At 45.4% G+C, this 27,836-nt stretch overlaps 1 protein-coding gene across 1 annotated transcript in view; it reads left to right on the forward strand.

Moving 5' to 3' along the window:
* The window catches only part of Stard7 (StAR related lipid transfer domain containing 7), a 28,714-nt gene extending 20,344 nt beyond the window's left edge, over positions 1-8,370 (forward strand). The window contains exons 7-8 of the mRNA XM_021192911.1: positions 4,829-4,913; positions 6,545-8,370. Coding sequence (XP_021048570.1) covers positions 4,829-4,913; positions 6,545-6,729 — 270 coding nt within the window. The 3' untranslated portion in view covers positions 6,730-8,370. The remainder of the gene's footprint in view (positions 1-4,828; positions 4,914-6,544) is intronic.
* The last annotated feature ends 19,466 nt before the right edge of the window (positions 8,371-27,836 follow it).

A 27,836-nucleotide genomic window follows, 5' to 3' on the forward strand; every position in this document is an offset into this window, starting at 1 on the left:
AAAACAAAACAAAACAAAACAAAAACTGGAATGAGGTATGCACTAGAATTAGCTAGAACTTGTTTGATAGATTGTGAACCCTAGTCTCACTTCCTACTTGTTTCAAAGATGTCTAGAAAATGTAACTCCTTAAAAATAAAGATTTAAATAAATACATCTTTAAAGTAAATAATTTCTGAATTTTATAGAATTCTAAAGGTCACAAATGACTTTATTGTTGTTTTCCGTTTTTTGAGACAGTCTCATTATATAGCCCAGGCCAAGCTGCCTTGAAACTTGCTGTGTAGTCCAAGTTGACATCAAACCCACAGGCCTCCTGCCTTAGCCTCCTGAGTGTCAGGATTACAAATATTCATGGGTTCATGCACTTTTGTCATTTGTCAATTCTTGCTATTTTCTGAACTGTTAGAGTTTTATTCAGAGAGTTCTTGCTTATGGTGGTATCTTAGATTGTCTTCCTCTAGTACTTTCAGAGTTTCAAGATTTTCTTGTTGTTGTTGCTGCTGCTGTTGTTGTTCTTGTTGTTGTTTTTAGGTAGGGTGAGACCTGAGGTCTTAGTTTCATTCTTGTACATATGGCTATCCGGTTTTCCTAACACTGTCAAAGATGATGTCTTTTCTCCACTGCTTTCATTTTGACATTTTTGTTGAAGGTGAAGATGCATATGTAAGTCCTTTGTTCTGTTCTTGTAGCATGTTTTTGTTCATAGTGCTTTATAATATGATTTAAAATCAGAAACTATGATAGCTCTACCATTCCTCTTTCTTCGTGCCCAGGTATCTTCCTCTATCACTCTCTTTCCTGTTCCCTTGAAAGAATCTTTCATTGAACCCAGACCTTTTGAGTAGGCTGACTGGTCAGCAAGTCCCAGCAATCTTATCTTTGCCCACCCTCCCATCTCACCCTCTAGCACTGTGGTTATAGGCACATGTGAACTTTTTTACATGGGAGCCGGAGATCTAAGCTGAGGTCCTTATGACTGTACAGCAAGTGTACAGCAAGTTAGCCTTCAGAGATAAGTCAGCTCCATGTAGCCATTTTTACTGATTCATAAACATGAATGTCTTTTTATCTTCTATTGTCCTTTTCTATTTGTATCCCTCCTTTTTTTTTCTTTGTATTGCCTTGCTGCTAGATAACACTTTGAACAATATATTGAATAAAAATAGAGTGTCATAGGGTTTTCTTTTTAATGTCCTTATCTAGTTTGGGTATCAGGATGTTAGCTTTATAGAATGGGTTTGTGGCCTTTTTCTTTCTATTGTATGGAATAGTTTGAGGTCTGTGGGCCAGGCAGTTTCCCAGAAACTCTGGAGGCTCTCTGCATTGGAAAGGGAGGCTTTCTGCCTCAGGCTCTCACTGCCTTCAGAATACATCCATCAGTGAACCATCCTACAGGAAGAAGGTTCTGGAGATCCAGCAATATGCTAGACTTGGTCTCAGGGCCTGCACTCTTGCCTGGTAGCAATCACAAGTGACTAGGAGGCATCTCTAGAGACTATGGAAGCCATGCAGTTGCTAGCCACAGCCCTGAGTCTCTGCAGTACTTCACTTAGCTTCCTTCGGAGTCATATTAGGTAGGGCCACTTACTACTGTGCCCTCCACTGCCTGAGCCCACTGCTACCCGAACCTCTCAGTATGTCCATGTCTGACCCATCCCTCTCCAGAACTGCCTCTTATTGCTATCTCCCATGCAGACATTTTGCCTAGTTGTTTCCAGACTTTCTTAGTTCGGCTGTTCCTTGTTTTCAGGACTCCAAAGTCGCTTAGTTTCAAATAGTAGCCTACCTCTTGAGAGGAACCTGACAGTAGCTCTTTGGAGAATGACAATGGATTTGCTCTTCTCAGGAGTTATCACTGTCACGCCAAGTCTGCCCACTGACTAAGGCTCATGAGAGTACTGGCGCACCAGTTTGTTGAGATAAGAGCTACTTTACTCTTTGGCTCTCCCTTTCCTGCCTCTGCAAGGGAGAAGCCTGTTAGAGCTGTTGGCTCTTTCCTTACACAACTCTATAACTTTCTGGTTTCTTTGTTGTTTAGTTTGTGATTCCTTATGTTATCCAGTTTCTCTCTTTGGAATGTGGTCTGTTCTTTCTTACCCTGACTTTTCACTCATAGAGTCACATGGAATAAGAAGCTTATAATCCACCATCTGCCCTGAAATTTTGCCTAATTTTTCCCCCCAAGACAGGGTTTCTCTGTATAGTCCTAGCTGGCCTGGAACTCACTTTGTAGACCAGACTAGCCTCAAACTCAGAAATCCACCTCTGCCTCCCGAGTGCTGGGATTAAAGGCGTGCGCCACCACGCCCGGCTGAATGTTTTGCCTACATGTATGTTAGCATACCTGTGTGTCCTGGTGCTGCCAAAGTCAGAAGTCCCCTGGGACATGTGACTCAAGTGGTTATAAACTACCATGTAGGTGCTAGGAATCAAACCTGGGTCTCTGAAAGTGCTCTTAACCACTAATCCATCTTTCCAGCCCCAAAGTTGTCAATCTTGACATCAAACACAAACCATCTCTCACGACACTCCAGAGGATTATCACCTATTGCCTTACTTGAGGCAGGATGGAAGACCCGCCATAATGTGGGCAGCACTGTTTTGTGGGTGAGCACGGAACTGTGTTAAGAGTGAATGAAGAAAACTAGCTGAACAAATTTGAGTAGGCAGCATGAATGCATTCATTTCTCTCTGCTCCTGACTGGATGTAGTGTAACCCACACTCTCAGGCTCCTGTCTATGGATATAGTATAGCCAACACTCTCAGGCTCCTGACTGGATATAGTGTAACCAACACTCTCAGGCTCCTGTCTATGGGGAATGAGATAATTAAACATCAAGAGACTAGTGAGAATGAAACAGTTTTAAATATACCAGTCTCCCAAAAGGAATGCCAGTGTAGAGAAGAGAAGATGGTGTGCTGATTTGATTCAATGTTTTTTAAGTTCCTGGATCACAAGAAATTCCTGCCCTCTTTTCCAGTAGTCTGGGATTTGGTCCCTTCCCATATTCCCCATCCTGTTGGTTTGGGATGCAGAGTCTTATCCAGTGAATAATTTGGGGCTTGAAACTACCTTTTTTCTGATCATGGGTTCCTATCACTTGGGAAGTGGCAGGCAACCTGTAACTTCCCAATTCTCAGTTCTGAAACCTCTGCATCCGGTACCAGAAGAAACACAATATCCTCTATACATGAAAAGCACAAACGCTGTTCTTCATAGAAAGGCCCACTACTATCTTGATCCCAGTAAAAGATTAAACTAATAGGGAAACATAGTACACTATGTGTATGTTGTGCCCTTGGAGACTAGAAGAGGGTGTCAGATTCTTTAGAAATAGAATTGTAAATAGTTATGAGCCACCATGAATGCTAGGAATTGAACCCCTGTCTTCGCTAGAACAGAAAGTGCTCTTATCTGCTGAGCCATCTCTCTAGTCCCACAGATGGAATAACTTAAAAGTTTTATTTGCAGGAGCTCATTTTGTCATGTAAGTAGCCTTTGTGGGTGGTCTGGTCATGTTCCTAAGTGTGGCTTTTACCTCTTTGTGCATATTTCTACAGTGCTCAGTATGAATTTCTATTAGGGTATCATTCACTTATTCCCTAAGTACTGGGAATTGAACTCAAAGCCTATTTGAGGCAAAGGATCTACCACTGAGGTGCAATACCAGTCGGGGCACTTTATCTTCATAATCAGAAGCTCCTGAGGGCAAGGACTGGAGTCGACATGTTTGTATGTAGCACCTAGCAAAGTGCCAGATGCGGCAGGCATTCAAATGTATGCTAAGAAGCGAACAGCAGCTTAACAGTACATTTTGAGCAGGATGAGGAGGTCGCTGTTAAGATTGTCAGTCCAGAGTCTTCATGCCTCTGTGTTTGAAATATGGCTAGAACATTTGTTCTTGATTCCCTTCATATGGAACACAACTGTTTCAGGCTTCTCTTATGGTCATTATTTTGTTTGGTTTGTAGCCTAGTCCCCTGTCTCTGCCTGCCAAGTGCTGGGACTACAGTTAGGTGCCACCATACCCAGCAGTATCAGGGTACTTTAACCACCTCAAAAATCCTGAGTCCTTTTGGTGTTAGGTATGAAAGGGCTGAGCCAAAAAACAGTAGGTGTGTAGGCCTGGTGGTTAGATTTTTCTTTCTCACTTCTGTGTCTAAGCTGGCCATCTGTAAAATGGAAGAGGGTGGTACACTGCAGAGCTGCAAGGACCTAAGGGAGCTCCAGCTGCATGGTGTTCTTTAAACAGTTATTATTAGCACTAAGAGCAAAATGGTAAGAGGAGATCTTTAAGTTGTAAACATTGGGTACCTGTATTGGGTCCTCAGGGCTACCCCATGTTTGAAAATTTGCTGGGAAGACCTTCAGGAGCAAATATTGTAGTCCTAGCTAAAATTTAGGACAGTGACATTAGTAAGGACACACGGCTGGATTATAAAAGAAGAAAGACAGAATAATCTTGAGTCCACCTGAGGCTTCCTTCTCTAACACCAAAATACAACAGTGTGTGTTTAATGTTTTGGCTAGAAAACTTTTAGAGATTTAGTGCCAAAGTTTTCACTAGAAAACCTCTATTTAACATGTAAGTTTTGCATGCCCATGAAAAAACTTATCTTCCAAAGAGACTGCAAGATACTTCTCATCATTTGCGCATAGGAAACTTCCCTATTAGTTTAATCTTTTACTGGGATCAAGATAGTAGTGGGCCTTTCTATGAAGAACAGCGTTTGTGCTTTTCATGTATAGAGGATATTGTGTTTCTTCTGGTACTGGATGCAGAGGTTGCTGTGGTCCTCATCTTTGCTATTTTTCTTTTCCAGAATGGCTTTGACTACTTACTGACATATAGTGACAATCCACAGACCGTGTTCCCTCGATACTGTGTCAGTTGGATGGTTTCTAGTGGTAAGTAGGGATGGTGGGCCTGGATCTGAGCTGAACAAATTGTTTTTGTTTTTGTTTTTGTTTTGTTTTGTTTTTGCCTTAATGGCAACAGGAGGGTTGATACTTTCTGTAGTCATGTTGGGAGAAACTTGAAAAATCTTCCTGTTTCATTCTAGCCTCTGAGTGGGATTTGAAGGTGTAAGAAAAACAGAGGTTCTAGAACGGATTTTTTTTTTTTTTTTTTAAACCCAGAGGAGAGTTTTTAAAACTCAACTTGATGCCTTACATATAGATGGTGTACATTGATGTATTTTTTTTGCTCAGTTTTGTTAATGTCTAAGTTGGTAATGCACACCTGTAATCTCAGTAGTGGGTGCAGGGGCTGAGACAGGAGGATCAAAGCCTAGGTGACAAAAGTGATAAAACCAAAATATTTAAGGCTATAAGATCTGGCCAAGAAAACTTGGTTATAGGCAGTTACTTAAGGGAAGAAAGGGCTACTGCCTAACATAGGCTGCATATCGTAGCCAGTCACACCCTCCACTTTTTTTTTTTTTTTTNTTNAGATTTTNTTTNTTTNTTNTNTNTAAGTACACTGTAGCTGTCTTCAGACACTCCAGAAGAGGGNGTCAGATCTTGTTACGGATGGTTGTGAGCCACCATGTGGTTGCTGGGATTTGAACTCCGGACCTTTGGAAGAGCAGCCGGGTGCTCTTACCCACTGAGCCATCTCACCAGCCCACACCCTCCACTTCTAACACTTTGTTTAGAAAGTGTTCTCTCATGCGTTTCATTGGTCTTGTTTGGATTTTTCTTTCTTTTTTTTGTTTTTTTGTTTGTTTGTTTGTTTTGAGAAGATCTTGCATAATACAAGCTGGCTTTATTCTCTTGATCCTTCTGCTTCAACCCCCCAAGTGTTGGAATTACTGGTGTAAGGTGCCATGTGTGACTCCTCATACAGTTTACTTTCTTCTGGTGCTCTGAGTAGTTCCTTATCCCTCAGCAGGAGAATGGGAAGTTAGGTGTTTATTTTTGCCTACCTATTCTTTAAATAGGCTTTGGTTTTGAGCCTGTCACTGGCCTTTTTGGCAGCTGTCCTAGTTTGTTTTCTGTTGCTCTAATGAACACTATGACCAAAAAAAGCAACTTAGAGCTTTTGTCCATCATGAAAGGAAGTCAGGGGAGGAACCTGGTGGCAGCAACTGAAGTGGAAGCCATAGAGGAACACTACTTACTGGCTTGCTCTTCATGTTTTGCCCTGCCTGCTATTTTGTGCAGGCTAGGACCACCTGACTAGGTGTTGTACTGCACATTGTGGGTGGGTACCCTTATATCAGTCATTAAGATAATGCCCCCACATACTTTCCTAGAGGACAGGTTTTTGTTTGTTTGTTTTGTTTTTTGTTTTTGTTTTTGAGATAGGATTTCTCTATGTAATCTTGGCTGTCTTGGACATTCTGTAGACCAGGTTGGTCTTGAACTCACAGAGATCCACCATGCCTGTCCATGTCCATCTAGCTTGTAGAGACTAGTCTTACAGAGGCATTTTCTCACCCGGGGTTACCTCCTCCCAGATGATTCTAGCTTGGGTCAGGTTGACAAAAAAACTAACCAGTACAGCAGCTTGACTGGATTCTGCTGTGTCCCAATAGGCATGCCAGAGTTCTTGGAGAAGCTGCACATGGCCACTCTGAAAGCCAAGAACATGGAGATCAAAGTCAAGGACTATATCTCGGCTAAACCTCTGGAAATGAGCAGTGAGGCCAAGGCCACTGCTCCGTCTCCTGAGCGGAAGAATGAGGGTAGCTGTGGCCCGGCTCGGATTGAGTATGCTTAAAGACCTTTGGGATAAGGAAAGACAGGCACTTCCAGCCCTGCCTTGCTCCTTCAGCTCTGTTGCAGGGCAGGGACAAGTCACACATGTTAGAAGACATCTGCTGTAACTGTCAGTGCAAGAGAATTTAGAACTGGAGTTAGATTTCATCTGGAGCCCTATTGCTCTTTACCAAACAGAGGACCATGACATTGTGGAGTTGTCATGTTTTCAGGCCAGCAGTTGTGAAATCCAGCATCACGCTGACCTACTCTGGAACAACCTCTCACTTTAGGCCAGAAGGGGATGACTCCTAACCGCCTCCTATGAGAAGCTTCCTTGCTGACATTCCAAATGCCACTGTTGGTTATGCAATGCTCTGGATATCCTTCAGTTCTGTAGGTCACTTGGAGAGCGGTTGGCCCCGGGTCCTCACTAAGTGTTTTTTTGGCGTGCTCTTGGTAACAGTCCTGTGGTGGTGTGAACAATTCTGGCTGAGCTAAGTGCCTTGTCCTCACCTTGCTTTATCTTTAAAGACATGAAGTTTGTATCAAGGGATCCTTCGCCCTGCAGACCACCATGCAGACTTATCTGATGGAAGCAGCTTTCATCTTACCTGGCCTTTCTGTGTTCATAGGCTGTTCTCACTGGACCGTGGCCTCTGCCCATACCCTTAGCCCATTTGCCGGGAGCACCAGAGACAAACTCCTCTAGACGGTAGCTTCCTATTTGATGTCATCAGTGTTTTGATAGGATCAGTGGAAGTGTGCCCAAATATCTTTAAAAGAACTAAATTTCTTTTTAACCCTTGTAGCAAATGGCGTTAGGTGGTTGAGCACAACTCTTTCCTTAGTCTTGTTTGGCACTATTTTCCCACTGCAAATTGACTGCACTGTCCTGGAAGGATAAAGGTGGTGGACAGTGGTTGTGCCATTTCCTCAGAGTTTTCAAAACTGTAAGCTGACATATGGGCCAGCAGATGGAGTCTTGCCCTGTACCAGTATGTTAGGAATGGGGCTTATGTGACCCTCTTGGTCTTGTAAAGCATTTCTCTCCAGAGCTGACATAGAAGTAATATACACAGTTTGGATAAGATCACAGCCAGATGGTAGGTGCCTGGCCTTGCTGGTTCCTTTATGGTGAATAGGGATCAAGTTTCACATCTTTCTCTCTCTTTTCCTGGAGTTAATTTAGCTGAAATTTTCTTTTCTTGCTTGCTGCCTACCCTGTTGTGGTATTAAAGGAGACTAAACCCAAGGTGAACATAACCTTTAACCTTCTGTTGCCTATTCAGTTCTGTGCCAAGGAAACAGCTAACTCCCCAGTGTTTCTGTCTTTTCAGTTGTTGGCAGAGCAGAGAGTTGCATTGAGAAGCCCCAGTGTCTTTCAGTGAGCATTTTTCCCTTCTTCCCAGGACCTGACAGGAAAAGAAAAAAAAACCTTTATTTGAATTTAACATCTATAGTTGACTGCCTGTGAATCTGTGAGCAAGTGTAAGCGTATATGTGCGCGCGCGCGTGTGTGTGTGTGCTGGGGCTCAGAGGCTGAGCAGTTATGTTTACCCTTTGTTTTGTGATTTGACTCTATACTTGTGTCATCATAATGAGTTTGCTCTTAACTGTGACATTTTTATCAAATGTGTGAATAAATGCATAAAGATTGGTACAGAAGAGTGTTCATTTTTGGCCACATGGTGGGAAACTGTGCTCCTTGTCATCCTGATCACAGACTTGGCATGGGTCGTCCATCAGTGGGCCTTGGCAGACAATGGGCGACACAAACTTGACACCTTGCATAGACTGTGACCCCTCAGTGACTAGGTTGGAAGCTAAAGGTAAAATGCCTGTCTCTACTCTAGTATCTTGATCTGCTAACTCATAGCTAGAGTAAGAACAAGGTTTAGTCAAGGGAATCTATGTCAGACCTTCTATAGACAGGCTTTGTAGAAGATGTGCCTTAGGATTTTATTGCTGTGAAGGGACAACATGACCAAGGCAACTCTTATAAAGGCAAACATTTAATTGGGGCTAGCTTACAGTTTCAGAGATTTAATCTATTATCATCATGGTAAGAAGCATAGCAATGTGTAGGCAGATATGTGAAGCTGGAAATGAGAGTTCTTAAACCTCAAGGCCCTCCCTCAGTGACTCATTTCCTCCAGGGGGGTTCTGCCCCCTAAAGATAACACAGCTTTCCCAAACAGCACCACCAGCTGGTACCAAGTGTTGAGACACTGCTGAGGGGGACTGGCACATTCAGACCACTTCAGACCTCAGAAACCTTGTATCACTCTTCCCCAAGGCTGAGAAGCTGCTGGGAGTATGGGAGTACTTTCTCTGCATACACTTTTCCCAGGATTGTTTGAAAACAAGTGACAAGCATGCTCCCCATGCCCACATAAGACCATAGAGAACATCCTTTGAGTAATACAGATGTCACTGTGTGTGTGTGTGTGTGAGAGACAGACAGACAGACAGACAGACAGACAGACAGTGGGAGAGGCATGTGTTCAATGGCATAAGTATGGAAGACAGAAGATAACTCTGTACTTGGATCTCTCCTACCTTTTCTGGGTTGTAGGAATCAACATCAGGTTAGGAGACTTGCACAGCAAACCACTACTGAGCCATCTTGCTTGCCCCAATAGTCTCACCTAGTAATGCAGCTCAAGTTAAAATTTCCCTATTTGACCCCCAAATGACTTATAGTTCTCAATGCCCTCTATCTAAGTATTATGTGTTGCATTTGTCTTTTTACTCATTAATATTTTTTTTGACATTCATTGTGGTGGGGGGAGTCATACACCCATTGCATACATGCGAAGGACAACTCCCAGAAGCCAGTTCCTCACCTGTGTTCTGAGGATTGTACTTTGGTTGTCAGGCTTGGAGGCAAGCACTTTGACCCATTGGACAATCTAGCTGGCCCAGCTTTATCCGTTTTTAAATCTAGAACAGCCACCTACTCTTTGTAATATAACATCACCTTAAACTTGGCTACACCTGCTAATTTTTCCAAACTCCTGGAGCCTGAGCAGACACCCCTAGCCCAACCCAGGCATCAGCATCTCAGGGTGAGTTTACTGTAGCATGGTCTTCAAGTGCAGCATGTCCTGAAAGGTGAAAACAGAGCTCTCCCTAGATTGTGCATTCCCATGTTAACGTCACGCTGGTGGCTTAGAGTGGATTCAGAATTGGCCAACATTGAGATCTTGGTGTTCCAGTACTGTGCTTCATGCTTTATTCTAAGTCTCCTGTGCCACTAACCCTGTACTACAGATAAGGAACTGCCATAAGAGGTAGTGTAATCATCTTGCTCAAGGCCACACAGGAAGTGATGACGGAGCCAGGCCGATGACCTAACCTTGACCTCTCCATAGACACCTGGTGGCATAGCTTCCCCTGGGGCACTGACTTGTTCTGAGGTATCCATTGTAGCCGTTCTTGTTTATCAAGACAGGGTTTCTCTGTGAAGCCCTGGCTGTCCTGGAACTCACTTTGTAGACCAGGCTGGCCTCGAACTCAGAAATCTGCCTGCCTCTGCCTCCCAAGTGCTGGGATTAAAGGCGTGTGCCACCACTGCCCAGTGTCTCATGGAGCTGGGTGGTGATGGCAGAGGCAGGGGAATCTCTCTTTTGAGGCAGTGCTGAGTGAGTTCCAGGACAGCCAGGGCTAAAACAGAAACCCTGCCTTTAAAAAACAAAACCAAATAAACAAACTAACAAACATTTTGGAGTCCAGTGTGGTGACAAGCCTTTAATCCCCGTATTTATTGTTGAGAGAGAAGCAGATGAAATTTTGAGATTTTGAGGCTAGCCTGGTCTACACAGTTCCAAGCCTGCTGTTGCCTAAAAGCCTTAACTGGTAACTGGCAGGTGCTGGACCCTGTGTTGTGACAGTTTAAAGCTAAACTGCTTAGGGTAATGACTGGCAGGAAGTTCACTAGACCTCCTTAGTGAGCATTGTAGGCTGAGGACTGGAGAGATGGCACAGCACTTAAGAGCACCATATCTGGTGGCTCACAGCCTTATATAACTACAGCTCCAGGTGACCCAACACTTCTGGCTTCCAAGGGCACACACACATATTCACATAGTTTTAAATAAATGATTAAAAAGAACGAGTGTAGGATGGTTAGTTTTATGCTGTTAGCAATTCCGACTGTAGCTGTGTGTCTGTTTCTTCTCTGCAAATGACCCTGTATGTTTTGCATTTGTGTGTATAAGTTTGATAACTTTCAACTATTGTTTTTTTGGGGCAGGATTTCTCTGTGTATCTCTGGCTGTCCTTGGATCTTGCTTTGAAACCAGGCAGGCCATGAACTCAGAGATCAACCTGCTTCTGCCTTCTGAGTGCTGGGACTAAAAGTGTGCACCACTATACCTGACACTCTGAACTTTTTATAATAGATTTGTGTGTATCTTTTTGTCTTATTTCTTTTTTAATTTCTTTTTTTTTTTAATGATTTATTTATCTTATGTATGTGAGTACACTGTAGCTGTCTTCAGACACACCAGAAGAGGGCATCAGACCCCATTGCAGATGGTTGTGAGCCACCATGTGGTTGCTGGGAATTGAACTCAAGACCTCTGGAAGAGCAGCCAGTGCTCTTAACTGCTGAGCGATCTCTCCAGCCCCTGTACTGGCTAATTCTTTTTTTTTTTTTTAAGATTTATTTATTTATTATATGTAAGTACACTGTAGCTGTCTTCAGACACTCCAGAAGAGGNNNTCAGATCTNGTTANGGATGGTTNTGAGCCACCATGTGGTTGCTGGGATTTGAACTCTGGACCTTTGGAAGAGCAGTCGGGTGCTCTTATCCACTGAGCCATCTCACCAGCCCCGTCAGTGCCCTTTTTAAACTGTGGAGTTCTGGGTTGGACCCCATCTGCTCCCACAAGGAAAGAACCAAACTGGCCACTGCCACTGGTCCCTTGGTGGCTCCTGCTTCATTGCCAGCCTTCCCATCTGGGGTGGGCTAAAGAGAAACAATGGCACGCTCTTGTTCTGAGGAGTGCCCATCTCCATCATTCCTTTCCACAGCCTGACAGTCAGCATGTAGTCAGAATACCATTGCTTCTGGGAAGTGGACACTAAGTCAGTGGTTCTCAGCCTTTCTGATGTTGTGACCCCTTAATAGAGTTCCTCATGTTACAGTGACCCCAAACATAAAATTATTTTTATTGCTTACTTCACATCTAAGCTTGCTACTGTTATGAGTTGTAAATGTCTGTGTTTTCCAAAAGTCTTCGGCAACCCCTGGGAACAGGGCATTTGACTCTGAAAGGGGTCAAGACCCACAGGTGAGAATCACTAAATTCTGAGCATTCATGAACCCATTCAGATGCCCCCTACGAGGGCAGCAGGAAGAGCAGAAGTGGGGGCAGCCAGTAGGCTTCACCAAAAATTACAGCTGCCTAGGAAGGATGCTGCATTTATTTATTTATTTATTTATTTATTTATTTATTTATTTATTTATTTTAATGTTTATTTTAAAAGATATTTATTGTTAGTGTAGGGGGAGGCACACTTGCCACAGCATGGCCGGGAAAGCCAGAGAACAACTTCTAGGCTGGTACTCTCCTTTCATCACAGGATCTGGGGATTGAACCTGAGGGCTTTGGGCTTGATCCACAAGAGATGATGCCACCCAAGGTCAGCTTGGTGAACCAATGAGTTTAATTGGGGTTAAAGTGTGTGAGTGACTTGCTGACAGTTATTGCACTGAAGAGGGACCCCAGCAACTGTTATCCACTTATATATCCTTGGGAGGGGCAAGACCTTGTACAGACGTAGCAGCCCTCCAGGACTCCAGAAGGGAACATTAATAGATCCAAACTGTGTCACTTGAGAGTGAGTACAGCTGTTCTGACTTCATCTCTCTTAGTCACTGTCTTTTCATTGCTGCGAAGAGACACCAAGACTACAGCAACTCTTAGAAAGGAAAGGATTTAATTAGGGGCTGGCTTACAGTTTCAGAGTCATCAGGCAGGCATGGTGCTGGAGCAGTAGCTAAGAGCCTAACCCCAGGTAGAGAGAGACTGGGCCTGGCATGGGCTTTGGAAACCTCAAGGCCCACGCCAAGTGACGTACTTCCTCCAACAAGGTCACACCTAATCCTATCAAAGTTGCTTCTAATCCCATCAAAGAGTTTACTCCCTGGTAACATATGAGCCTGTGGGGGCCATTCCTATCACACCACCACACTATGAATGGTCAGAGTTTCATGAATTTTAAGTCCCATCTTCTCTTTCTTGGTATATCCCTCAGTGGTTGCCAAGGGAGACAAGACAGAAGGTATAGTATTGGAGTCCCAACTGTACTGGCTAATTCTTTTTTTTTTTTTTTTAAAGATTTATTTATTTATTATATGTAAGTACACTGTAGCTGTCTTCAGACACTCCAGAAGAGGAAGTCAGATCTCGTTATGGATGGTTGTGAGCCACCATGTGGTTGCTGGGATTTGAACTCAAGACCTTCGGAAGAGCAGTCAGTGCTCTTACCTGCTGAGCGATCTCTCCAGCCCCTGTACTGGCTAATTCTTAATTACTGAAATGTCAGTTGGAAACATATATGCATTGTACACAGGAACATATACATACAAACACATAAGCAAGAAAAAAAAGTGGGGGGGGGAGGAACACACAAAAAAAGGAGCATTAGAGGCTAAGTTTAGGTGACTTGTCTGGGGAATAGCTGGGTCAAATGAAAGAAAGAGGAAACAAAGAACTTATAGAAACTTCTCCAGATCTCAAACCATGATCCCGTGACAGCAGTCATGTATGGAGGCAATCATGTATGGAGGCAATCATGTATGGAGGTAAAACACATGGCCAGGAGAGCTCAGTCTGGGCTACTGAGGAAATTAGACAGTTTCCATGTTGTCCCCTAATTTTTATTTTTAGAACCTTTCTTTGTTGCCCAGGCTGGCCTTGAACTCCTGGGCTCCGGTGTTCTTCTTTTCTTTACCTTCCCAACATGCTAGACAAGCTCCCTGCCTTAGGACTACCTCCTCAAATCAACAGAGGATGGTTTTGTGGTTGTTGTTTTCGCTCCTGTGAGATTAATGATGGCGCCCAGGGCCTTGTGCATACAAGGCAGCCAGAGTGCATTTTCTAGAATTCTGTATGTATGGAGTCTTAAATATATATGTATATTTTTAAAGATGTATTTTATTTTTATTTATGTGTGTTTTGTGTTTTATGTGTTGTTTTTGCAAGCATGTGTTCCTGAGTGGAGAAGCCTGCAGAGGGCGCCAGACCCCCTGGGACTATACTCAGAGATGGTTAGTGGGGGTGAGAACCAAATTCTGGTCTGGAAGAGCAGCAAGGGCTCTTAACTGTTGAGATGTCTCTCATGACCCCATATATACTTTATTTATTACTTTTAATATTTCTCTCTGTATTTTTATTATGTTATTTTATGTGTATGTTTTTTTTTCATCATATATGTCTGTATATCACAGGCCTGTCTAATGGCATTCAGAGACATAAAATCCCCTGGAACTAAGAGTTTTGAGTCTCCATGTGGGTGCTGGGGATCGAACTCAGGGCTTTTTGCATGCTAGGCAAGCATTCTACCAACTGTACTATACCCCCAGCTCCATTTTATATTATTTCTAGGGTAAAATATCCATGAATGGAATGGCAAGATAGTATGGTGGGCTGTTTTAAAAACACTCTAAAAAGCACTGCCAAACTGTCTTTCAAAGTGTGGCACCACTGTGTGTCCCCCACAGAGTTTGAGAACCCCAACATCCCATCTCCTCACCTGAACCTGCCACCAGTCCTTTTAATGCTTTAATTTGCCTCTCTGATAAGTTGCTCACATTTTCAGAGGGTGAGTTCATGACCATCATGGTGGGGAGCATGGTGGCAGGCAGGCAGGCAGGCAGGCAGGCAGGCAGGCAGGCAGGCAGGCAGGCAGGCAGGCAGGCAGCTAGAGCAGTAGCTGAGAGCTTACATCCTTATATCCAGAAGTAGGAAGCAGAGAGAAAGCTAACTGAAAATGGCCTGGACTTTTGACATTTCAAAGCCCACACCAGTGTCACACCTCCTCCAACCAGGCCACACCTCCTAATCCTTCTCAAAGAGTGCCATCCACTGGAGACATAAGCATTGAACTGTGAGCCCATGGGGGCCATTCTCATTCTAACCACCTCCCAATCCGTGCATGTGTATTTGTGCCTAGCTTATTTTGTTTAACATAATGTTTTCAAGTCTCATCCATGTTGCACCATTATTTGCATTTTATTCTTTGTTAGTTTGGTGTTTGTTTTTTTTTTGTTTTTGTTTTTGTTTTGTTTTGTTTTTGACTCAGGGTCTTTCTGTAGCCTTGGCTATCTAGAACCTTCATTCTTTTTTTTTTTTTAACATTTATTTATTATTATATGTAAGTACAGTATAGCTGTCTTCAGACACACCAAAAGAAGGTGTCAGATCTCATTACGGATGGTTGTGAGCCACCATGTGGGTGCTGGGATTTGAACTCAGAACCTCCGGAAGAGCAGTCGGTGCTTTTAATCACTGAGTCATCTCTCCAGCCCCTAGAACCTTCATTCTTTTTTCCAGCCATGTAATATTCTACTATATGGCTATGGTACCTTTTATTCATTCCCGAGTTGCTTGTCATTTGGGTTACTTTTGTTTTTGAGGGGAGAGGAACTGCTATGAATTATACCATTCTGAACATTCACATACTAGTGTTGTGTGGACCCGGGTTACAGTTCCCTTGGTTAGAACTAGGAGTAGAATTGCTGGGTCATGTGGTTATTCTGTGTTTAACACAGAATTTGGTTAAATTTGGAGGAACCACCAAGTTTTTTTCCAAAGCAAGTGTACCATTCTACACTCATACCAGAAATATTTTCCTGCCAACTTCACACCATTACCTTTTTGTTGTCGTTGTTGTTGTGTGAAGTGGTGTCTCACTATGGTTTTGGTTGGCACTTTTCTGATGCTTCATGACAGCAGCTGTCTTTCTATGTTTGTCTGCTTTTCTGTACCTCCTTTAAGGGGCTGCCTCTCCACAACCTTTGCCCATCTTCAGACTGTCTCTTCCTTGTCAGGAGGCATATTGATATGTTTTGAATGAAAGTCCTTTGCATGTATGTGTGTTGATAATATGCTTTTTCTCTGTGACTTGACTTTTTAGTTTTTATGATCTTTTTCAAAAACCAGAAGATGTCAATTTTGAGAGAATCCAGTTTATCAACTTTTACTTTTATGTTGTGTTTTTGTGTCCTAAGAAACTTTTGTCTAAGGACTGAAGATGGATCAATGGCTAAGAGTATTTACTACTCTTCTAGAAGACTTCAGTTAGGGTCTCATCACCCATGTAAAGAAGCTTACAACCTCCAGTTGCCAGGAGACCCACCACCCTCTTCTGGTCTCCTAGGATACTCATATGGTGTGTGTATGTGTATAATTTAATTTGCAAATAAAAGTATTAAAAAAAAATCTAGCCGAGTGTGGTGCAATGTGTACTTAAACCCAGCATTTGGGAGGCAGAGGCAGGTGGATACTTTTGAGTTCAAGACCAGCCTGGTCTACAAAGTGAATTCAGGACAGCCAAGGATATACAGTGAGACCCTGTCTCAAAACAAACAATTAAAAAAGTACTTTTTTTTTAAATGGTCCTTTAGTTAATTTAGAGTTTCACGTTGTTGTCTTCTTACCTCAAGTAGACACAATGACCTTGGCCATGGGCTCATGGCTTAGGCTCACCAATACGATTGACTTAGCCACAGGTTTCTGTCAGCCTCACAGACCAGAGCACTGTTCACTTAGCAAGGAGATCTGAGACCATCAGCCATCAGCCACACTCAACACAGGCCTGACTACAGTCGGGGGCAGCTTCTCCTACCCTGCCCTGGAAGGAGAGAAGCTGAGAAGAGAGATAAAGGCAGTGAGAGAGGCTGGTGGAATCAGCCAGGGAGACAGGGAAGAGGGGGAGCGAACCTCCTGCTGCCTGAGGAGGGCAGCAGACACTCCCAGGGTCCTGCCAGTCCTCCTGGGAAAGTGTGAGGCCTTTGTTCCCAGCCAGTCCCCATCTCTTCCTGTCCCTTTGAACTGAGTCAAAGGGCTGGTGTGAGGGAAGTGGCCCCACAGTGGCCTGTGGATGGATTTCTGAGAATTATAGAAAATAGCGGATGTTGTATGGTAGAGACAGGAAGAAGCAGATTTGGAGCTCTTGTCCTGGGGCCTCAAAGGCCTCTCTGGTCCATCCTGTGGATTCCCTTGGTCTGGCTCACACCAAGAAGCCACCCCTGAGGGACTCCCATAGCTCGAGGGAGCTTCAGCCTGCTAAAGGATCCTGCTTGAAGCCATACAGTGTGTTAGTGGCCATTAGCTTCCAGCCTGTACCTTCAGCCTTCACCTAATTCTTACTCTCCTCACTCCTCACCCTCACCGAGGGCCTATGAGGAGGCTACTCCAAGTGGCCACACTAGACATATTTGAGACTGTCACCTCAGCAGTAAATTCCTCAAGCCACCAAGAAGCTTAAAAACAAGAGATCTGTGGCCTGCCTTTACCTCAGAAAAGCCACGTGAAAACCCAGGAGGCGGGGTGGGGGCTCAGGGCGTGGGGCCCAGCTTTGTCAGAGGGTCGGAAACAGGATGTGAGCAGAGAGGGGTGTGTGAAAATTAAGGTGGCTTCCAGCAGAAGGGGCCACTTGGCACCATGTGTTCTCAGCTGTGGAAAAAGACCCTGGGCTGTGTGGGTGTCATCACATCCTGCTGCTAACCAGTCTCCCCACCCCCCAGCCTTGCCTGGCTCCCTTTCAGAACATGGCCTGACCCCTGAGCTTGGGGCAGGGGTGAGGGTGTCTGGTGAAAGAAGGACCGGATGTGACCTTTCAGAGGGACAGGATTAACTAGTGTTTCTGACTCCCCAGGGAAGCCTGGTACTCAAGGTGAACCTGAACATAAAACGAGGCAGGCAGAGTGGGCTGTCCATCCATCCAATGAATGGAAAACAGTGACATCCAGGCACTAGCTGGCATGACAAAGCAGAGCCGCCAAGGCATACTCCCTGATGTCAGGTAGCCCTGGTGGGTGGGCATAGAATAAGGCCTGAAAGAGGCAGAACCTAGGCTCTGGGTGGCTCAGGGACAAGCCTTTGATTCAGCCTGCAAAGGCTTCTGGGAAGAAGTAAGGCCTAAGAGGAGTCTCAGAGGATGGGCAGGTGTGTGTACGAGTGTGCGTGCGTGTGTGCATGAGTACATGTGCTTGCATATGTGCATGTAAGTGTGTGAGTGTGTCTGTGAGTCTGTATGTTTGTGTGCGTGTGTGTGAAGGTGAGGGGACATTGTGAGCCTACAGTGTGTGTGTGTCTGTGTGTCACCAGGGCCTTCTGCCTGAAAGAGCCCACTCCTTTGACTTACATGGGGTTTTTCTGGCACAGCCTTCTAACCTGGCTTCTCCATTCAGCTGAGGGGTTGAGTCCCTGAAAGCTTGGTATAGCTCCCCAAATCACCATCAGCCATCTGATGGACCAAGGTTTAACATCAGATTCTCCCATCAGGAACCCTTTCCTGTTCAGTTTTATATAGAATCTAGACCTTTCTCTTTTATTATTTATATTTGAGACAACATTGTACACTATGACTTTTTTTTTTCTTTCCTGAGACAGGTTTCACTGTGTAGCCTTGTCATCCTGGAACTCACTACGTAGACCAGGCTGACCTCAAACCTGCCTCTGAGAGCGGGGATTAAAGGCACAAGCCACCACTGCCCAGCTATGACCCTATTTTTGAAGCATCCTTTTTCCAGCTTGGCTTGGGGTTTCTTTTAGATCAGTGGTCTGAGTGACCGTCCTCTAAACCAAACAATCACTATCTGGGGAGTCTGACTATGCCCTCTTACAAAATGATTTTCCCAGCAGACTCTTCATACCCCTCATGGAGGGATCATGAAACCTCCCCCAGAGTATCCAGTCGCTCCCCACTACCTGTTGTATATGCAACTCTGTCTTAATTAATGTGACCTCTGAGAGGAACTAGAGTATATGGGGAGGGACGTTCTCATCCCTACCAGGTAAAGGCTTTCCAGGTAGGGTGGGAGTGGGGGGGGGGCAGGAGTGAGACACACCCTTGTAAGCAGCCCCTCACCTATGGTCTATAAGGAAGTCCACTAAATTCATTGCTTCTCCAGAGTGAACTTTGGTGAGACGGTGCCTCAGTCTGTTGCTGAGACCTTAGAAGAGTGGGTAGACATTGTATATGTCTCTTTCAGGGAAGGAATTTTAGGAATACGTAGGTATAAAGTCAACATGATGATGATACTAATGCATTAGTAAAGGATGTGTGCATACAAGTTCTCCCACACTTGTGGCTGTCTGGTGACAATTTGGTGGCACTGGTTCTATCCTTCCACCATGTGGGTTCCTGGGGTAGCTTACAGGTCCTCAGTCTTGGCAGAAAGACTGAGCCCTCTCACCCTCTCTCATTATCTTCTCAAATAGAGCCTTTCAAGGACAATAAAAATCATTTTTCATTTCCCCCGATAGAGACCCTGCTAAGTTGGAAGTCTTCATACGAGTTTCTGCCTTTGCACCACTGGTGTTCCAACACTGTCTTCAGGACACTCGTCGCGGAGGGCCCTGTTCTCTCATCTACCTGCTCTGCCCACTGCCTGTGTGCTTGCTGTGTGCCTGCCGTCCTAACCGGTGACATACTCTTTTCACTCAGTGGGTACACTGACATTCTTTCACACCTCAGCCTGTAACCTCCACGCTCCTGGGAACACAGTATGCTTGGTTCTTCTTCGCTTTATTGATGATCGGTTCATTGATTTTGAAATAGCTCACATCTTTTTTTTTTTTTTTTTTTTTTTTTTTGGTTTTTCGAGACAGGGTTTCTTTGTATAGTCCTGGCTGTCCTGGAACTCACTCTGTAGACCAGGCTGGCCTCGAACTCAGAAACCCGCCTGCCTCTGCCTCCTGAGTGCTGGGATTAAAGGTGTGCGCCACCACACCTGGCAATAGCTCACTTCTTTACTTTCCTAATTTATATCTCCTTTCTTCCCTGAAGTTCATATAGCTCCCAGAGTTTGGAGTTATCCTGAGCATTCAGAACCTTAGGAGACTGACAGTGCCTTTGAAGACTGTAGCCAGACTCTTTCCTTCCTAGTCAGTAATGGTCAACTGTGATGGAAGCCACTTCCACCACACCCTCCTGTCCCAGGATGGCCTCAAAGGTATCTACTATGTGCCAGGCACTGTCCAACAGTGCTGGAAACTTTTAACATGAACAGTGATTTAAAACCTGCCCTCCTATCCAGGCAGTGGTGGCGCACGCCTTTAATCCCAGCACTTGGGAGGCAGAGGCAGGTGGATTTCTGAGTTCGAGGCCAGCCTGGAACAAACAAACAAACACCCCTGCCCTCCTGTGATTGTTGAGTGATGAGTGGCTGAAAGGATGAATTAGAACCTCCCCTTATTTATGCGTGCATTGCCTGCATGTATGTGTGCCTGGTTCTTGCAGGGTATCGGATCCCTGGAACTGGATTTAGAGAGGGTTGTGAGCTGCCATGTGGGTGTAGGGAATTGAACCCAGATCCTCAGGAAGAATAGCCAGTGCTCTTAGCTGCCGAGCCATGCCTCTAGCCTGAGTTAGAACCTGTAAGCTGCCTTTTTGTTGTTATCTTTCTTTCTTTCTTTCTTTCTTTCTTTCTTTCTTTCTTTCTTTCTTTCTTTCTTTCTTTCTTTCTTTCTTTCTTTCTTTTTGTTTTTTCTTGACAGGGTTTCTCTGTGTCGCCCTGGCTGTCCTGGAACTCACTTTGTAGACCAGGCTGACCTCAAACTCAGAAATCTGCCTGCCTCTGCCTCCCAAGTGCTGGGATTAAAGGTGTGCGCCACCATGCCCGTCTTGTTGTTGTTGTTTTCAATCAAGTATTTTCCCCTGTCCTAGAACTTGCTGTGTGAATCAGAGAATTCACAGAGATCCACCGGCCTCTACCTTGCAAGCACTGGGAATAAACGCATGCCTGGCTGTCTATTTTGTTCTTATTTCAAATTATTTAATCCACATGGATTGTGGGAGTTTGAATGAGAATAGACTCCATGGGCTCATATATTTAAATTCTTGGTCCTCTGTGGGTGCTGTGGCCACAGGGGCCTAGAGGATGGCGAGGGAGGCTTTCATACCATCCTGACAATGTGACTGCCCATGTTGGCTGGTATACCTTGTGATACAAAATAGAGGATCCTAGCAAAATGGGAGCTCAGAATGGGCCCGGAACAGGGCAATGGCTGCTCACCTCCTCATAGTGCCAGTTGGATGGTTGGCTACTGCAGAGCTTGTGTTGACTCCCCATTGGTCCAAAGTGTGTATAAGACCACTTGCTGCTTCCCAGTACATTAGATCCGTTTCCCCGTTCATGACTCTATCTCCTTCACCCTCTCCAGTTCCCAGGGTCCTCAGTTAGTGGGACTGTTTGGGAAACACTAAGAAGCAGAGCCCTGCTGGAGGAGGAGGAGTGTCACTGGGGTGGGCTTTGAGGTTTCAGAAGCCCATTCCAGGCCCAGGCTCTCTTCTCTTCCTGCTGCCTTCGGATCAGGATGTAAAGCTCTGAGCTACTGCACCAGCCCCATGTCTGCCTGTGTGCTGCCAGGGTTGCTACTGTGATGATAATGGACTAAGCTTCTTTAGTTTTTAAGACCGAGACACTGGGCAGGAAGCAACCCCCTTTGACCTCAGCTCTGTTTACTCTGCAGCCCCACTGCAGAGCTCCGGCTCTCAGATTCCTCTGGGGTTTAGCCTCAGCGTCCTAGAGGTAACTTCGCTTGTTTGTTTTGGTTTGTTTGAAACAGGGTTTCTCTGTGTATCCTTGGCTGTCCTGGAACTCACTCTGTAGATCAAGGTGGCCTCGAACTTAAGAGATCCACCAGCCTCTGTCCCCTAAATGCTAGGATTAAAGACATATACCACTACTGTCTGGCTGAGGTAATATTTTTTGATCATCATTTCTAACTGAAGTTTTTGGGATATGAAAAGGCAAAGATTTGTGTATGATCTCAGTTTCGCTTACATTGCTAACTTCTCTGGGATAGGGTTTGGGGTTAGGGCTAGGGGTTAGAGTTAGGGGTTAGGGATAGGGGTTAGGGTTAGGGGTTGGGGTTAGGGTTAGGGTTACGGTTAAGGTTAGGGGTTAGAGGTTAGGGTTAAGGGTTAAGGGTTAAGGTTAGGGGTTAGGGATAGGGATGGGGTTAGGGGTTAGGGATAGGATTGGCGGTTAGGGTTAGGGATACGGGTTAGGGGTTGGGGTTAGGGTTAGGGTTAGGGGATAGGGTTAGGGATAGGGTTAAGGTTAAGGTTAGGGTTAGGGGTTAGGGATAGGTTAGTGGTTAGAGTTATTTGTTAGGGTTTGGTATTAGGTTTGGGGTTTAGGGTTAGGGGTTAGAGTTATTTGTTAGGGTTTGGGGTTTAGGGTTAGGGATAGGGTTAGGGATAGGGTTAGGGGTTAGGTTTATGGTTAGGCTTAGGAGTTAGGGTTATTTTCTCGCCTTTTTCTTCATCATCTCTTTCTTCTCCTATGAAGGCCATCACTCCTGGAATAGGGAGCCATAGCTATCCTTGCATGGCTGGCTTCTCCAAGGGGCCCTTCACTCAGGACTGTGATGGGCTTGGCCATTTTGAAGTTTTTATATGTCACTGCTAAGATTTTTAGTGTTCTAACCACCCACTTCCTGTGACCTGGCTGAGTGTTGAGTGTTGGCAGTCTCATGGCAGTCTTGCTGGGCAGAGAGCCGTGTGCATAGGATAGCACAGCCCTCCATATAGTCAAGTGTGGCCAGGTGATCCCATTGTGGACATTGGTATATAAGCAGAAGTGTCAATAATCTCCCCTGAAATTTCTTAAAGGGAGATCTTTCTTTTCCCCTTTCTCTTTTTATTAGCTGAAGTGTCAGTGAGATAGCAGGAGCTGCAGCAGGCTTTGTAGACTATGAGGCAAACTTGAACATGGGTACCACATACTGCAGAGGTAGGGATGGAAGGAGCCAATGCCTGGGAGATCTGAGGTGAGCCTCCATGCCAACCTTGAACTCCTACCTAGTGGTCAGCGGCTGTCCCTCAGTTACTGTCAAATGAAATCTCTCTGCTGTGGTTTGAGTGTCCGTCTCACTCAAGTGTGTGGGCTCTTCAGTTCTCAGAGTGGCAGTGTTGGGAGCAGGAGCCCGTGGGAAGTATAGGAGTCATGGAACCCCTCATGAGTGAATTATGCCTTCCTTGAAGGGATGGGTTAAGTATAGTGGGGTTCAGTTTCTTTCTCACACATCCATCTGTTGTCCTGCTTGCTGCCATGAGCTGAAGCAGAACAAAGCCCCCGTGGCTCTCCAGTTCTCCAGAACCATAAGCCAACATCAGCCTCTCCTTTATAAGCTACCTGGCCGCAGGTATTGTTATAGCATTAGAAAACAAACAGACAGGCAGGCTTTAAGCAGAGGAAGGACAAGAAATATAGTTTAGAAAGTTAATTCTGGATGCTGGGGCAGGAACCAAGCTGGAGGTGATGTCTGTCAACTCCTCCACCAAGGACTACCAGGGACACATCTGCGTGGGAGCAAACCAGTCCCATCCACAGCACGAACGAGGAAACACATAACAGGAAACCATGGTCTTTCAGGAAGGGTGTGGGAAAGAGCCTGCTCAGGGTTTGGGCTGTCACTGTGACTTTATAAAAAAAATGTATTATCACTGGGGCTGAAGGATGGCTCTCTAGTTAGGCACACAGATTGACCCTGTAACTCAGTTCCCAGCACCCACATCAGATGGCTTGCAGGTAGTGCCTGTGACTCCAGCTCCAGGCGACTCAGACAGACACACGTGTAAAAATGTGAATCATCAGTGTGTGTGTGTGTGTGTGTGTGTGTGTACATGATGAGGTGTACTGAGGGTGTCAGAGGACATCTTTGTAGAGCTGGTTCTCCTCTTCAGCATTTATGTGGGTTCTGGGGATCATACTCTGGTGTCAGGCTTGTGTGACAAGGGCTTTACTCATTATCTTGCCAGCTCCCTTGTAACTTGTTTGGGCAAATTGTGGAGAGTGAGGCTCCAGCTCTGGGTAGAAATGTATCAATATGGCATGAGCATTTTGCATTGTGTTTCAGAGTGTTCATACATAATGGGCACCGGAAAGACAGGAGGACAAAGAGACGTCAGAGCTGGGGACATGCAAATGCAGCTATCTCTGGGTGCCTAGAGTCCCAGGAAAACCAGCTACTGCCACACAGGAGTGCTGGAGGTAGGGCTGGCACAGAAGCCCAATTCTCTCATCTCTTTGCGTGCCTGAGCCTCCTGGCAAAACCCTTAGGAAAAGAAGGGAACTCACTCAGACGGGCCTTGAGGGTCCAGAGCAGGGAGCAAATGGGTTGGGAAGACAGACCAGGCAGCCCACATGGTGCATCCCCAAAGCTGAGGCATTACCCAGTGCTCTAACTTGTTCCAGAACCACGATGTCTCCCATCCCAGGCTGTAGGCTGCTCTTGGGGAGAATTTGGAGGTTAAAAGTTAATGTCAGGTGTGCTGGCACATGCCTTTATCTCAGCACTCGGGAGACAGAGGCAGACAGATCAGATCTCTGTGAGTTCAAGGCCAGCCTGGTCTATATAACAAGTTCTAGGACATCCAGGGCTGCCTAGAGAGACCCTGTCTCAAGAGAGAGACAGAGAGTGACAGAGAGAGAGAGAGAGATGGAGACAGAGAGTGATTAAAAGACACAAACACACAGACAGAAAGAGAGAAAGAGGAGAGGAGAGAGAGGAAAGAGAGAGGAGAAAGGAGAGAGGGAGGAGAAGAGGAGAGGGGGATAGATTTATTGCAGGCAGCAGAAAGGAATGGGACTCAGGACAGAGTAGACAGTCCCCTTCCCACAATCCATCCTCCATATATTCCTGGATCCTCCAGATTTCCCTGACCTGAATTGGCTTCCTAAGGTGTGGGGCAGGATGGAGCAAATCAGGCTGACCTTCTAGGCCTATCCAGGTGGAGTCTGTCTTCTGTCCAGCCTCCTGATGGGATGTAATAGCTATCCCTGGTTGTTATTGTCATTCTATATCTAGCATGAACTACAGTTCAGAATTGGAGGGCACACCTGTGATCCAGATTTTGAGGCTAGAAGACACAAGTTTCTGACTTGGATCTTGGCATGGAGATCTTGAGGCATAGTGGCCATGAAAAGCTTAGGCTCAGGTGAGGTAGTACACGCCTTTAATCCCAGGAGACTGAGGCAAGATCACTGAGTTCAAGGTCAGCCTGGGACAAAGCAAGTTTTAGATCCAGGCTTGGTGGCACACACCTTTAATCTGGGCCATACCGTCTGCTGGAGGCCTACATAAGGACACTGGAAGAAGGAAGATCTACTCTTCTTTGCCTGCTTGCTCTTACTCGCCAGCACATCTGTTGGAAACTACTTCTACAGAAGACCAGCTGAAACAAGTAGCCTCGTGGGCCTGAGCTACTACTTGATTCTTGGATTTCCTGTTGTATTTTATAAAATGAAAGAACCAGAATATGTTTTATAGAGGCGAGTATGGTGAGGTGGAAAGGGGTTGCCTCTTCCAGTCCATGCTGAGACATCCCTTCCCCCTGAGGTACCAGCCATACACAGATATAGTATGGAATAGAATTTATTTAGGGCATGGGGAGGGGAATTGAGGAGGGAGTAGAGATAGAGAAAGGGAGAGAGANAGAGAGAGAGAGAGAGAGAGAGAGAGAGAGAGAGAGAGAGAGAGAGAAGGAAAGTAAGAGAGTAAGAGAGCAAGGAGGGGGCAAACAGCTCCTTTTATAGTGAGTCAGGTACACCTAACTGTTGCCAGGTAACTGTGGGGTGGAGCCTAGAAGAAATGCTAACATTCCTTCATTTTGGTTTAATCAAAAAAAGGAAAAACTAGGGCTGGTGAGATGGCTCAGTGGGTAAGAGCACCCGACTGCTCTTCTGAAAGTCCAGAGTTCAAATTCCAGCAACCACATGGTGACTCATAACCATCCGTAACAAGACCTGACTTCCTCTTCTGGAGTGTCTGAAGACAGCTACAGTGTACTTACATATAGTAAATAAATAAATCTTTTTTTTTTTTTTAAAAGGAAAAACTAGACAGGGTGATGGTGAAGCAGGAAGGGGCCTTCATGATCTTTAGCTACTTCCTGCTGAGTTTGGGGTGATGTGTCTCTGGGAAATCTAAGAAAATGGGGATGGGATGTTGGTCCAGCCTTAGGAGAGTTGGCTGTTTCCTTGTTGTCAGGGTCTGTGGAACCATCCGTGTGTAGGAAGGAGCAGGTCCAGTAGAAACCACTGTGTGTGAGAGCAGATTGGAACATCTGTGGGTTGCTTCTCCGGAGCTGTCCTGGATTTAGATTTTGAGTAAATGCCTGGACTTGACAAGATGCTGAAACACGCACATATATATTAGAGGTAGAGACTATAGTTAAGTATGTTTGGGAGAAAAAAAAAACTTCTTAGGTGTATATTTGAAAGTACGTTTGAAACCCTTAGGTCTTGGTGGTTGGGGGTGAGGGGAGTCCCAATCCTAGGGCACAGGAGAGGAATCTCACCATCTGGGATAGGTAGCAAGTGGGAACTCAGGCTATTGATTAGGAGGTGTACTTATCTGGATGGAGTTTATTTGGTCCCCAAGAGGTAGATCTGAGTGGGTTTCCTGTAGTTTATAAGTTTATAAAAGAGATACATTTGTTAACAGCATGATAATTTTTTAAGATGAGCTTAGGCACACCTGGCTGTTGCCAGGTAACTGTGGNGTGTAGCCTAGAAGAAATGCTAACATTTTTCATCCACAGCTGCACATTGTTGGGTTAGTTGGACTACAGACTGTAAGTCACCACAATAAATTCCCTTAACATATAGAGACATTCCGTAAGTTCTGTGACTCTAGAAAACCCCGACTAACACATGGGTGAGCTTCACTGAGAATGTGTGAGGAAGTGGATCTTGAAAAAACTTCTTTCAGGAGCTCAGAAGGGATGTCTTCCTGGTCCCAGGCCTCTCCAGGCCCAAGCATTAGTGCCGCTGTTCCCCAAAACCAAACCTCTCAGCAAAAGGCATTACAAGGAAGGCTCAGATAGGCTGGCGGGGCACTGGCTGTCTGAGGACCCAGCCTGGGTGGCCAACCACAAGGGCCTCTTTTCTCTCTGACTGTCTTCAGGAAGTGGGGCAGGGGCCAGGAGATTGAGGAACCAAGAAAAGAAAGGCCTGGAGGGAACCTATGTCCTTAGTTGGGAGAGGGCACACAGGACAGAGGCAGGCCTGTATCTGGGCAGTGTGACAAGCTCGGGATCTCCCTAGAGATGGGTGCTGTCCCTGTTCTCAGGACTTTCTTGAATGCATGAATCTGCTGTTTATTTAAATCATTTCCCCATAGACAACCCTTCACGGTTTCCAGAATGTCTTCCGGGATGGTGAGGCTCGGTGAATTTCCACAGCATGTATGCTGAGGTGGCCTGACTTTAGCCCCTTCCTCAGTGAGGCTGAGGGGACATGACTCATCAGAGGGGTGGCCCAGCATTGGCTGGGAAGGCGAAGGTTCCTTATTGTTGGTACATGAACAGTTTCTATTTCTCTCATTTGATGAGTTGCTGGGTCTCTGCTAGGATCAGTTACCCACACACCGGACTCAATAATGAGAAGCTACCCCCTGCCCTGCAGGGTTGGGCATGGTGTGAGATGTCTGGCCTTCTGTCAGGGCTTCCGGGCCTCTGGACGCCACCTTGCTGGGTGCCCCCAGAGTCACCCCCTTGTATCCTTTTCCACAGTTGGAGGGGGGCACTAAGCAGTGAGCCCCTCCTGCCTGTAATGCTTCCCACTTCTCAGGCCCCCAGGGTCCTGGATGGGGAGACAGGCATTACTGAAACCAAGCCTGGGGCACCCCTGTGATAATTCCTTCCATCCCACAGGAACCAAAGCAGTTTTTTTTTTAATTTATTTATTATTATTTTCTTTATTTACATTTCAAATGCTATCCCGAAAGTTCCCTATACCCCAGTCCTGCCCCTGCTCCCCTACCCACCCACTCCCACTACTTGGCCCTGGCCTTCCCCTGTACTGGGTCATATAAAGTTTACAAGACCAAGGGGCCTCTCTTCCCAATGATGGCCAATTAGGCCATCTTCTGCTA

The sequence above is a fragment of the Mus pahari genome, chromosome 3 (assembly GCF_900095145.1).
Source record: "Mus pahari chromosome 3, PAHARI_EIJ_v1.1, whole genome shotgun sequence".
NCBI classification, from domain to species: domain Eukaryota; kingdom Metazoa; phylum Chordata; class Mammalia; order Rodentia; family Muridae; genus Mus; species Mus pahari.